Here is a 12,020-nt window from a genome sequence, read left to right as displayed (position 1 = left end):
CCGTCCATTCCACCTCATGCATCACAACATTTTCCATATACAACCATTCTCCATTCACCCCAGTCTTCTGTCCTCTCCCGTCCTTCCTCAACAGACATTCTCCTCTTCCCCAAAGCCCCCTTCACCCCATCCATCTCATCCTAGGACGTCCCCTCATGTTCACTCCCTCCACATCTGCCTTCCATACCTCCTTTACTAGTCTTTCTTCACTCATTCTTTCCATGTGTCCAAACCATCCTAATACTCTTTCATCAACCCTATCGCCCAACTCCCTTTCCACCCCTGTTCTCCTCCTCACCTCCTCATTTCTCACTCTATCAAGCCTAGTAACCCCCATCATACTTCTCAGACACTTTATCTCAAACACATTCAAGTTCAAGTTCAAGCTGAAGATAAATGTGGGTAAAAGTAAGGTGATGAGATGTACAAGGGGTGAAAGTGGCAGTAATCTGGAAGTGAGCATTAAGGGAGAGCAACTGGAGGAAGTGGATAGTTTTAGATATTTGGGCGCAATATAGCAATAGAAAATTAATTATTAATTTTGTAAATTAAAATGTATCAACGTAATATGCAATTTTGTGGGCGGAAATGAAAGTAAAAAGTACCATACTACAAGAAAATATGCTAATGAACGAAGTCGGTAGCATAGGATCGGGACGCCATTTTGTCGTCTGCCAACGTCTCTCACGACGACGACAACGACGACGAGCCGGATGACATTTGATTTGCAGGTAATGATTTATCAAACACAGGTTATGTTAGTTTAGTTTAGGTTAGGCGAATTTATCATCCTTTCATTTCCTCGACATCGGCATCTATCATAACAAACATGGTGTACCGTTCGTCCGACATGACTTCGTTACTTACGAAATTTGTTTTAGCACCTTTTTTTTATTTCCACTCACAAAATTGCATATTACATTGATACATTATAATTTACAAAATTAATAATTAATTTTCTATTGCTATATTGCGCCCTTGGTCGAAACTAAAAATTTACCACTACCGGTATATATTGTACCCCAGGTAGTTTTTCCAGCTTGCAGGATGGTAATGTAGACCTAAGCTTCAGAACACTTTACCTCACAGCTAATATCCACCGTACAAGTTCATTTATAACATCATACAAATTTGCCTCAGCCAACTTAATTATCGTACACGACGTCGTAACTTCGGGAGATTTGCGTTAAACGAATATTGGTCTGTCATAAAGCCCGTCGTTACTCCGAGTTGTCGTTAACCGAGTAGGTCGTTAAACGAGGAGTGGGTGTACTTGACCACATCATTGGTGCATATTCCAATCTTGGTCTTATCAGAGTGATTAGTATTTTCTTCACCATTTCTTCATCCAGGTATGTAAATGCCACTTTGATTGTTCTTATTAAATATAAGTTTCACCAAAAATCTTATTTATTTGTTTCTCAGGTGACATATTCATAACAATGACTTTTTTTTATATTTTCTTCTCCCAATTTATATGATCCTGTTATTCTGTTTTTGCTTTTTCCAAATTCCATTATACTACACTTTTTAGTATTGAACTCCATCTCCCACTTCTTACTCCATTCCCAGACTTTATTTAGATCACTCTGTAGTGATTCACAATCTTCTTCCGTGTTCACTTTTTTTTAATAGTTTTGCATCATCTGCAAAGAAGCTCATATAACTTTCAATTTCTTCATCCATATCATTAATATATATAGCAAACATTATTGAGGCCAAAACTGTTCCTTGTGGAACACCACTTATTACTTCGTCCCAATTTGAGTGTTTGTCTCTTATCACTACTCTCATTTTTCTTTCTTGCAAAAAGTCTTCCATCCATTTAAATAGTTTGCCCTGTATTCCTCCTTCGGTTTCTAATTTCTTAAACAACTTCTTATGTGGTACTTTGTCAAAAGCTTTTTTTAGGTCTAGAAATGCACAATCAGCCCATCCATCTCTTTCTTGTATTATATCTAGCCTTGAATAGAAACATATTAAATTGGTGACGCATGATCGTCCTTGTCTGAATCCAAATTGCCTTGGATTTAACACTTTGTTTTTTTCTAAATATTTTACCCATCTACTTTTGACAATTCTTTCACAAATTTTTGCTATTGTACTTGTTAGAGAGACTGGTCTATAGTTTGTAGGGTCTTCTTTATTTCCCCCTTTATATATAGGTACTATAATTGCTTTTTTCCAATCTTCTGGAATTTTTCCTTCTTTCAAGGAACTGCTATGTATTTTGTCTGCCAGTTCATTCCTGCATTCTTTCAAAATCCAGTTTGCTATTTCATCTGGTCCATGCGATTTTCTAACATCAAGATTACTCAAGTGTTTCTTTATTTCGTTCTTTGTTACTTCTATTTCTTTCATAGGGGGGACTTTCTCTTTCCATTCGATCTCTTCAGGTTGTATGTTCTCCCTTGTAAACACTGATTTAAAATGCTTGTTCATAATTTCCGCCATTTCTATTTCCTCTGTGTATTCAACTCCTTGTCTTAATTTCTCCAAATCTTGTTTGTTTTTCATTTTGTGGTTTACAAATCTGTAAAATAATTTTGGTTGATCTTTGCACTTTTCTATGACATCTTTTTCATATTTTCTCTTTTCCTCGCTGCACACTTGTACATATTCATTTCTATAACAAGTATATATTTTCCATTTTTCAGGCCTTTTGTTTTCTTCCTTTTGGTCCAAGCTTGAACTCTTTTGTCTTTTAACTCTCTACAACTTTTGCTGTACCAGCACTTTATATATTCTTTTTCTTGTTTTTGTCTTGGGATATACTTTTCCACTCCTTTTTTTTTTTGTATTTTTTTCCCCAAATATTCCATTTCTCTTCCACTGTTGTTTCTTCTTTGTATATTTCTTCCCAGTTTTCTTTTTGAAAGAATTCTCTTATTTTATCAAAGTTTGTTTTTTCATACATCAATCTTCCTTTTCTATATTGTTCATTTCTTTTCATGTATTTTTCCTCATTTAGTTCCAGTTCAATCAATATGTGTTCACTTTTACTTATTGGTGTTTTATATTCAATCTTTTCCACTATTCTAGGTTCAGATGTGATTATTAGGTCTAGTCTCGATGGTTCTTCTTCATTTCTGTACCTAGTGTTCTCCTGTATCCACTGTGTCATTGTATGGTCAATAATCATCTCGAGTAGAACAGTTCCCCATGAGCCGTCTCCACCCTTTACGGTCATCTCTTCCCAGCAGACTTCTTTGCAATTAAAGTCGCCCATCATAACTATTCTTCCTCCATCTTCCATTATCTTATTTAATGTTATCTTTGTGTCTTCTAACATACTTTTATGTTCACTCTCTTCCCACGGGGCTGTTTTTGGAGGCACATAATTTATCACGAAGTTTCTGCTCTTCTTATCTCTGTCTTCCACTTCTATCATAATCATCTCTACTCTATTCTTTCCATATGTGACAGACCTCACGTTTATATCCTTCTTAGTCAGGAACATAACTCCACCCCCCTTGTTTTGTCTCTCTGTTTCTAATCCAATAATTATATGCATCATGTCCTACACTGTTGGGTGGTAGTGGACCTTTTAATTTCGTTTCTACAATTCCCATTATGTCCGGTACTTTTTCCTTCAGATAATCATTCAGCTCATTCAATCCTGTTATTAATCCATCTATATTTGTGTAAGACACTTTTAATTTTCTGCCACTTCCATTGTATTCTCTGTTTCCCTTTTGTTTTTCTCTAGTATGTCATATTTCCTTATTTTCATATTTACTACTCTCCACTACTCTCCAGAGTGATGATTGAGGAAAATGGAGGAGAAATAAGGAAGGATGAAGTGAAGGCAGTTGATAAGATGATGAAAGCAGGTAAGGCACATGGTCTGGATGGATGCCATGCAGAATGTCTAAGAAAAGGAGGTATAGTGATGGTAGACTGGCTGGTGAGGTTATTTAATGTTTTGCTGGAGAGAGGGTAGAGTGCCGGAGGACTGGATGAGTGCCTGTATAGTTCCACTTTACAAGGGAAAAGGGGACAAGTGTGAATGTAGTAGTTTCAGAGGGATTAGCTTGTTAAGTATAGTTGGGAAGGCTTATGGGAGGATCTTGATTGAGAGGATTAGGAGAGGAACAGAAGGAGTAATTGGTGAGGAACAGTGTGGATTTAGGACGGGTAGAGGTTGTGTAGATCAGATCTTTGTGGTAAGACAAATATGTGAGAAAGCTATAGGAAAGGGGAAGGAAGCTTTTTTGGGCTTTTATGGATCTGGAAAAGGCTTATGATAGGGTAGACAGAAAGGCACTGTGGGAGGTTATGCAGATATATGGGATAGGAGGAAAGCTTCTAGGAGCTGTCAAGAGTTTTTATGAGAGTAGTAGAGCTTGTGTCAGGATTAGAAATGGAGAGAGTGAGTGGTTTGAGGTAAAGGTGGGACTTCGTCAAGGATGCGTTATGTCACCCTGGCTGTTCAACTTATACATGGATGGGGTAGTGCGAGAGGTAAATGCAAGGGTAGTGGGTCAGGGATTGGAGATGGTTAAAGAAAATGGAGAAAAGTGGGAGGTGAGCCAGCTATTGTTTGCTGACGACACTGCGCTTGTGGCAGGATCGGAGAAGGGACTGAGGAAGTTAGTGACAGAGTTTGGGAGAGTATGTGATAGAAGAAAGCTAAAGATAAATGTGGGTAAAAGTAAGGTGATGAGATGTACAAGGGGTGAAAGTGGCAGTAGACTGTAAGTGAGCATTAAGGGAGAGCGACTGGAGGAAGTGGATAGTTTTAGATACTTGGGTGCAAATGTGGCAGGAAAAGGAGTGAAGGTGGAGGTAGAATGTAGATTGAGAAAAGCGAGTAAATGCCTTGGTGGATTGAAGAGTGTAATGAGTAATAGATATTTGGGAATGGATGCTAAGAGGAGACTGTATGAAGGAGTGATTGTGCCAACAGCACTGTATGGGGCAGAAACATGGAACATGAGGAAGAGAGAAGGAGTTTGAATGTGTTTGAAATGAGGTGTCTGAGAAGTATGATGGGAGTTACTAGGCTAGATAGAGTGAGAAATGAGGAGGTGAGGAGGAGAACGGGGGTGGAAAGTGAGCTGGGAGATAGGGTTGATGAAAAAGTATTGGGATGGTTTGGACACATGGAAAGAATGAGTGAAGAAAGACTAGTAAAAGAGGTATGGAAGGCAGATGTGGAGAGAGTGAAGATGAGGGGACGTCCTAGGATGAGGTGGATGGATGGGGTGAAGGGGGCCTTGGGGAAGAGGGGAATGTCTGTTGAGGAAGGACGGGAGAGGACAGAAGACGGGTGAATGGAGAATGGTTGTATATGGATGATGTTGTGATGCATGAGGTGGAATGGGCAGGGGGATGGGGGGTGAGGTAGTATGTGTGAGCAAAATTTGACGCAGCTCGAAGTGATTTCTCCCCGTCTTCTCCTTTTATGCATGGGGGAACGGAGAGGGGGGGGGTCGCCGATTTAATGAAGCGGCCTTGCTGTGGATGTGCTGTGTCTTGCGACACTGCTTCTGTCCCAGGGCAGTGGACAAGGTGCAGGGATGACCCGTCATCCAGGAGGTGCTAAGATAAGGAGGGTGGATGGTTGTGGAGTGTATTCAGGGATGGAATGGGTGGGAATGATTTTATGCCTTTTTCTTTTTGGCTACCTCCCTTGTAAGGGGGAAAAAGCCTTGGTATATGTATGATGTATGTACTACTCTCCAATAGAATTTCTCTTTTTCTGACTCTGTTCTATTCTCGTTTTTTTCCTTAGCTTCATGTCTTTTCTTTTTTTCCTCCTCTCTTTCCTCTTTATTCATTTCTCTTTTTATCTATACCTTTTTATATTGTTCACTTGTTGCCGTCGTTTGTGACCTGAATTTAATCTTGATTGGTCTGGTCTTATCTGTACTATACTTCCCAAGTCTATACATCTCTTCAATTTGTTTCATGATTTCAGGTTCATCTTCCTGAACTAATTCTAGTAAACTGTTTACTTTTTCTTTTTCCTCTTTAATTCTTGTGGTTCTATTTCGGTTAAATTTCTCTTCCATTCCTAATATAATTATACATTTCTTTTTATCTGCTAAGTCTCTTACTATATTCTCCTTCTGTCTCATCACTTTAATAACTGAGTCTTCAGTTTGTTCTTTCATTTGTTGCTTAATTATGTCAGTAAATGCAACATTACTGTTTTCTTGGATTTTTTCCAACCCTGTGCTTCCTTTGCTATGGCCTCTTTATTGTCTTTATTATTCCTCTTTAATTCCTCATTCTCTTCTTTAACTTCTTTTAACTGTCTTTTTAATTCTTTTATTTCTAAAGTTAAGTTTTTCTTCGCCTTCTCTAGTTCTTGCAATCTTTCAACTCTCTGCGCAATCTTGGCTACATTACCGAACCTATTTTCCCAATGCTCGGTCATTTTATCAAGTTTTTCCTCTAGTCTTGCTAATTGGGGGAGGTTAGTATCCCCCCCACCCTCTTTAAATCCCTGGAAACTATTATCATTACCTTCCACCGTGCTATATTTCTAATCTTTACATTTTTGTTGATCCCGTCATCACCGAAATCATCGTCATCATTGGTCCGTCTTTTGTTTACAAGACACCTGGCCTCCTGGACCATGTCCCCCTCTTCCACATTTCCTTCCATTTCCCTCAATAATCCCTCCCCTTCTCCTTTTTTATCACTTTCCCACTACACCACGAGCTTTACCCTTCCCTATAAATACAATAAGGTGCTTCCTTGATGTTGAGATCCATGTAGATTTTCCTTTTTCTTCGGAATTCCAATTTTCGCCGTCCATCTGACAAAAGTGTGTGTGTGTGTGTAAGGTCAGCATTACCCATAGATTGGTCATGTATGAGCTCTGAGCTGTCTTCCAGAGGGTAAAAAAATGTCAATCATGAGTTCAACACGTGGTCCAAGACCATGGCTAATCACACACAGGCTTTGACAGATGTGAGAATTGATTTTCTCCATACCATAAAAAAGCAAGGTCAGGACAAACTCAAATGAGGATAAAATCAGTGAACTTTTGAAAGTATAAGAATGCTGGTTATCTGGTCAACAGAGGGATACAGTAAACTTTAATGAGATTACGGAGCAACAGAGAAAAGAAATTCTTCGGATAAAAGAAGGAATAGTGAAGGTTATTAAAAAAGAGGGGACGGAGAGGGAGAGTCGCCGAATTTATGAAGTGGCCTTGATGTGGATGTGCTGTGTCTTGTGACACTGCTTCTGACCCAGGGCAGTGGACAGGGTGCAGGGATGACCCATCATCCACGAGGTGCCAAGATAGGAGGGAGGGTGGAGGGGAGTGGAATATATGGGAAATGAAATGGGTGGGAGTGATTTCTATGCCTTTTTCTTTTTGGCTACCCCCCATGTAAGGGGGAAAAAGCCTTTGGTATATGTATGTATGTATGTATGTATTAAAAAAGACGAATATTATATTCAGAGATGTAGTTGATGAGACTAGATGTGTCATAGTTTTTGGGTGGTGAGAAGACCACAACACTTTGTGGAAGGTACGCCAGGAAAATGAGATGCAAGAAGTTAAGGAAATCAGCTCCATGATTATGGGAAATAACTCCCATGTAATGGATGAAATTAATGACATGTTAAGGTTAGGTCAGCATGAGAGAAATGGTCTTTGACCAGTGGAAATAAAATTTTGATTGCATGTCATGACTAGACCTGTTATAAAACATGCAGAGTGAAATATAACTATGAAATTATGGCTGTCAGACAAGCTGGATCTAACCTCAAGGGTTTCTTTCATCTTTATAGAACTAAAAGTAAGGAAAAGATAGACCCAATTAAATTCAACAAGGATGTCTTGATAGATACAGAGGAAAAAGTGAGCAAGGTATTTAATGAACATTTTCTCTGTATTTACAAAAGAGGGGTTAGATATGGTACCTGATTGCAATCCAATCTTCAGTGGGGAAGAGAGAGAGAGACTAGCATCAGCATTAGTAAGGAAGATGTCATACAGGTAGACTTAACACTACAAATTTGCTGGTTACAGATGAAATTTTTCCCAGAGTACTTAAAGAGTGCAAATTTGAAAACTGTGACCAGTTAATATAAGTATTTAGTAATTTGACACTAGATTTGTGCCTATTTCTTGGGGTCAGGGTTCCTGTATTTGAAAAGGATGATAAATCTTCTATGCACAATTATAGATTAATCAGTTTGACATCAGTTAGAGTTGAAATACTGGAATCATTAACCTTTTCAATACGAGTCAAATTCTCATCGGCTGCATCAGCTGCCTGATGTACGATGATTCGATGATTCATCACAATCCATTGCCCTCTCACTCGAACATATAACCAGAACTCATTCTGTTCTTTTGGGCACCGCTACATTGTTCATTAATACCCTCATGACTATCTGTAGTGTTATGCTACTACTAGTTGGTGAAAAGTACACTTCGACGAGAGTAAGGATGGAATTAAGTGAACTCTAATTCTCTTGGGGTCTTGTTTATTGGAAATATAATGCGAGTATAGGTGATTTAAGCCAATGTCTTGGCTGTGGAACCTAATTCTTTATGCAAGAATGACATAATACACATTTAGGAGCTCTGCGAATAATTTGGTTTATAAATTACAATTCGAACTTTACAGAATACTACTACTAATATTTATAGATATTTGCATATAGATGTGTGGGACATAAAAGGATTAATAATGTTATATTTCCATAATGCAAGTTCCAGCAGGGTGACAATATAAATGACAATATAGAGTAGAATGACTTTGGTATACAAATTCTACAGAAAATGAATTCTTCAAGGCGTGACCTTGCTACATATCTACCAGCACACCATTATGGCCTATATATGCTTGATCTTTCTTCTTAAATGCTGTATTGGCTATTATTATTTTCCTATCAGTACTACCATTCAGTATTTCTGCAGTAGTATTATGCCATCCCATACTTCCCTTCTACTTCATCTATCAGCTTATCTATTCTAGCCTTAATATTCTGCTTTTTTTTTTAGTATCAGGGCCATATGCAGTCACAAATGCTCACATCTTGCATCCCAATCTCATTTTTGCCTGAATCACTCTTAATAACACTACTCCATGCACTTACCTATCTCATCACATACCGGTACCAATGATGCTACTCCTTCCCCCCCCCCTTCCAAACTCCAAGTCTCCCCTTCCTATCATTTTCATTTTGCTCAACACTAATCCATCCATTTTTCATCTCACAGCATACTACAATGCACTTCCCCTTTGCTCTCATTCATACTACATCTCTGCACATTCAGTGACCCAATTATCAGGGTTCTTGTTGGAACCCTCCCAGACTCGCGTATGCCTTCACTTTTTGAAGAGAAAAGTACAGTGGCAGATCACTAGTCCCCTCCCCCCACTTTATTAATCAGACCTTCTCTATTCTCATCCACCCTAGGCAGCCCACTTCACTTCAGATATGTTTATCTCACATTTTTGCATTCATACCCTGTTACCGTAACACTTTATCCTATTTGAAACAAATTGTGTAATACAGAAACATTCTCATTTCTTACCTGTGGTGCATACACACAATATGCAGTTTCATACTACCCAGTCTAACTTTTACATATTCATTCATTCATTTAATTCATATCCTTGTGCTTGTAGACCTACATCTGTACATCCTTACTAAACAATGCAGACAGCCACTTCTCTCTCTCTCTCTCTCTCTCTCTCTCTCTCTCTCTCTCTCTCTCTCTCTCTCTCTTTTTTTTATTTATTCCATCTCACTCCACCCTTGCCTTTCACTTTCTTTTCACTCAGTCAGGATGTCCAACCAACACTCAATATTTGCATTGTTACATCCATGCAGATTCACACAGTGAATTTAACAAGTGAAGACATTGAAGTATTAACTATATGAATACTTAGGAGTATAGCCCAAGCCAGAACAATACATAGATTTGAATCTAAGTGTGATAATTTGAGAATCAGATGTGAATTTATAGCCAGTATATAATGGGAGAGTAAGAGAGGACCCTATTAGCATTCCTCCTTTATACTACAATTAAGGAAATATAATTAGGTAAACATGCATGTATGCAAGTACACATGTTTATGCACAATTCTTACAAAAGTATTTAATGTTAACTATTGGATTCACAGGTGTGTACGAGACAAACAGTGGCTCTGGTGGTGTTAGTCAAGTGGCCGGGGCATCTGGAAGTGTACCAGGGATCTACCGCTACCCAGGATATGTGTATACCACTGTTTATTCTTCACAAGTGCAGTATATGCAGGTGCCCACACAAGCCACTATGCAAGACAAGGCCAAGTGAGATTACCAGCATATAGCCATGTAAGATAGGAAATATACTTTGGCACCCAAGTAACAAGGGTGTTGACCCAAGTGACTTTTATTCAGACATGTGCAACTTGCCAGGACCAAGTGAAATGAAATTTTTGTTACTGCCACAGGATTATTTGTTCCATAATATATTTGACATAGGACTGGCCAATGGAGTGGTGAAAAATGACCTGTAGGAACTCAGGACCTGTTTGTTCACTGGTGCCTTAAAACTCAACCAAACACGTGCTTGCCAGTGTACAGTGTCAGCCAAGTGGTTTGGATGTTGAACAGTGGAAGGCCAAATCGTGTGGCAAATTTGTGTTACATCTCCTTCGACGGGTTACAGGAGTGAGGTGTGAACTGTCATCACCCCTTGCTGGAATGTGAAAGAGTACTGTAGAAGTGAAGGTGAAAGACTTAAGTTGGCTGCTGATTGCAAAGGTTTCTATAAAAGTGTTTATACAAAATGCTATAATTCATTGTGGTTTATTTTCAATTTGCACCACTTCACTTGACTACATTTTAAGAGGAGTGTAGAAAAATTATATTAATGGAATGTATATACAATTGGTGACTTTTTTTGCTACAATAAATCTTGTCAGACTGATTATATGGAGGGGGGAAAATTTGTTCTGATATTTATCATGGTATGTGATAAGGTTTTTATAAGATATTTATCAATCCCAAATACAAATACAGTACTGAGTTTTGACTGCTCTCACTTGCAGTTTTCGTGATATCTGGCTGTAGCTCAGTAGTCTAGGTAGCCGGTTCTGAAACAGGGAACCTACAGGATAAACACAAAAGGGGACAAGACAGGTCATACCTAAATAGGTGTGTCTTGCCAGAGTGCATCCTATAATTTAGGTTGTCACAGCAACATTTCTTCTTTCTGATTCTTTTATCTTTTCCTTTTTTTCTCTGTTTTTTTTTTCTTCTACTTCTTTAATCTCTCTTTTAATCAACCAGATTCTAACTTAAAAAGTTAGTTGTATAGACCATCTTCCTTACACTTTTTTATAGCAATTGCCACAGCCCTGTGCTTCAAACTTTATAATTGTGTAATTATATAATATTGATATTTAAAGAAACTTGTTGGAAAATTTATGTATACCATTTGAGAAAAACATTGCTGTGTACATGGACAGTGAGCATTAACATGTATCATTGGTATCAGATATCTTAATTTTATATGATTCTGTTTATTTCTAAAATAAAGAAATGTTAAGATGAGCAATGCCAGAGGAACTACTGTTTGGACTGACCTTACCTTCCATAGTGATAACTGATTTCCTTAAATCTGCAGTCCTGTTTGCTGGACTGCAACCAAATATAGAATAAGGAAGAATATCATGTTCTTGCACATTCCTTGAAATTGTTACACGTGAAACTTTAAAAGATGAATAGTACATAAACCAACTTGCGGAAAGCTGTTGTGCTACTTTTCCCATGTCTATATACAAAAGGTAAGGAGGTAATTGGCTGATACATGCACTCAGCATTCACCCATCACAAACTTATCAAACACCCACTTGTTTTCCCTTTTTTTCTTAGTTCCTTGCGGATGCTCGGGAAGCTTGCTGGCTGAGCGGGTTAGGGCATGGTTACTTGTGGCGAAGGTTGAGGTGAGGGCGGTTCGAATCCTGCCACCAGCGAAGTTGAACCAAGGGCATGGTTCATTAAATTCCACACTACAAAGCCCTCTGTGAGGGGCACCGTCCTAGCCTCCC

At 38.5% G+C, this 12,020-nt stretch overlaps 1 protein-coding gene across 9 annotated transcripts in view; it reads left to right on the top strand.

Annotated features, from left to right (window-relative positions):
- LOC143034046 (uncharacterized) overlaps window positions 1-11,523 on the top strand; it is a 66,583-nt gene extending 55,060 nt beyond the window's left edge. For 5 of the 9 annotated variants that reach the window (XM_076199928.1, XM_076199923.1, XM_076199924.1 and 2 more), the window contains exon 10: window positions 10,107-11,523. In XM_076199928.1, the coding sequence (XP_076056043.1) occupies window positions 10,107-10,279 (173 nt within the window). In that variant the 3' untranslated portion in view covers window positions 10,280-11,523. Of the gene's footprint in view, window positions 1-3,759; window positions 3,834-7,755; window positions 7,835-10,106 lie in introns of those variants that run through there. The other 4 variants (XR_012967222.1, XR_012967220.1, XR_012967221.1 and 1 more) reach the window with 4 other exon arrangements.
- Window positions 11,524-12,020: the final 497 nt, after the last annotated feature.

This window comes from Oratosquilla oratoria, chromosome 16 (genome assembly GCF_046742065.1).
Source record: "Oratosquilla oratoria isolate Oo_2021 chromosome 16, ASM4674206v1, whole genome shotgun sequence".
Taxonomy (NCBI): Eukaryota; Metazoa; Arthropoda; class Malacostraca; order Stomatopoda; family Squillidae; genus Oratosquilla; species Oratosquilla oratoria.
Note: the sequence above shows the minus strand (reverse complement) of the source record. Positions and strands in the feature narration are given on the sequence as shown.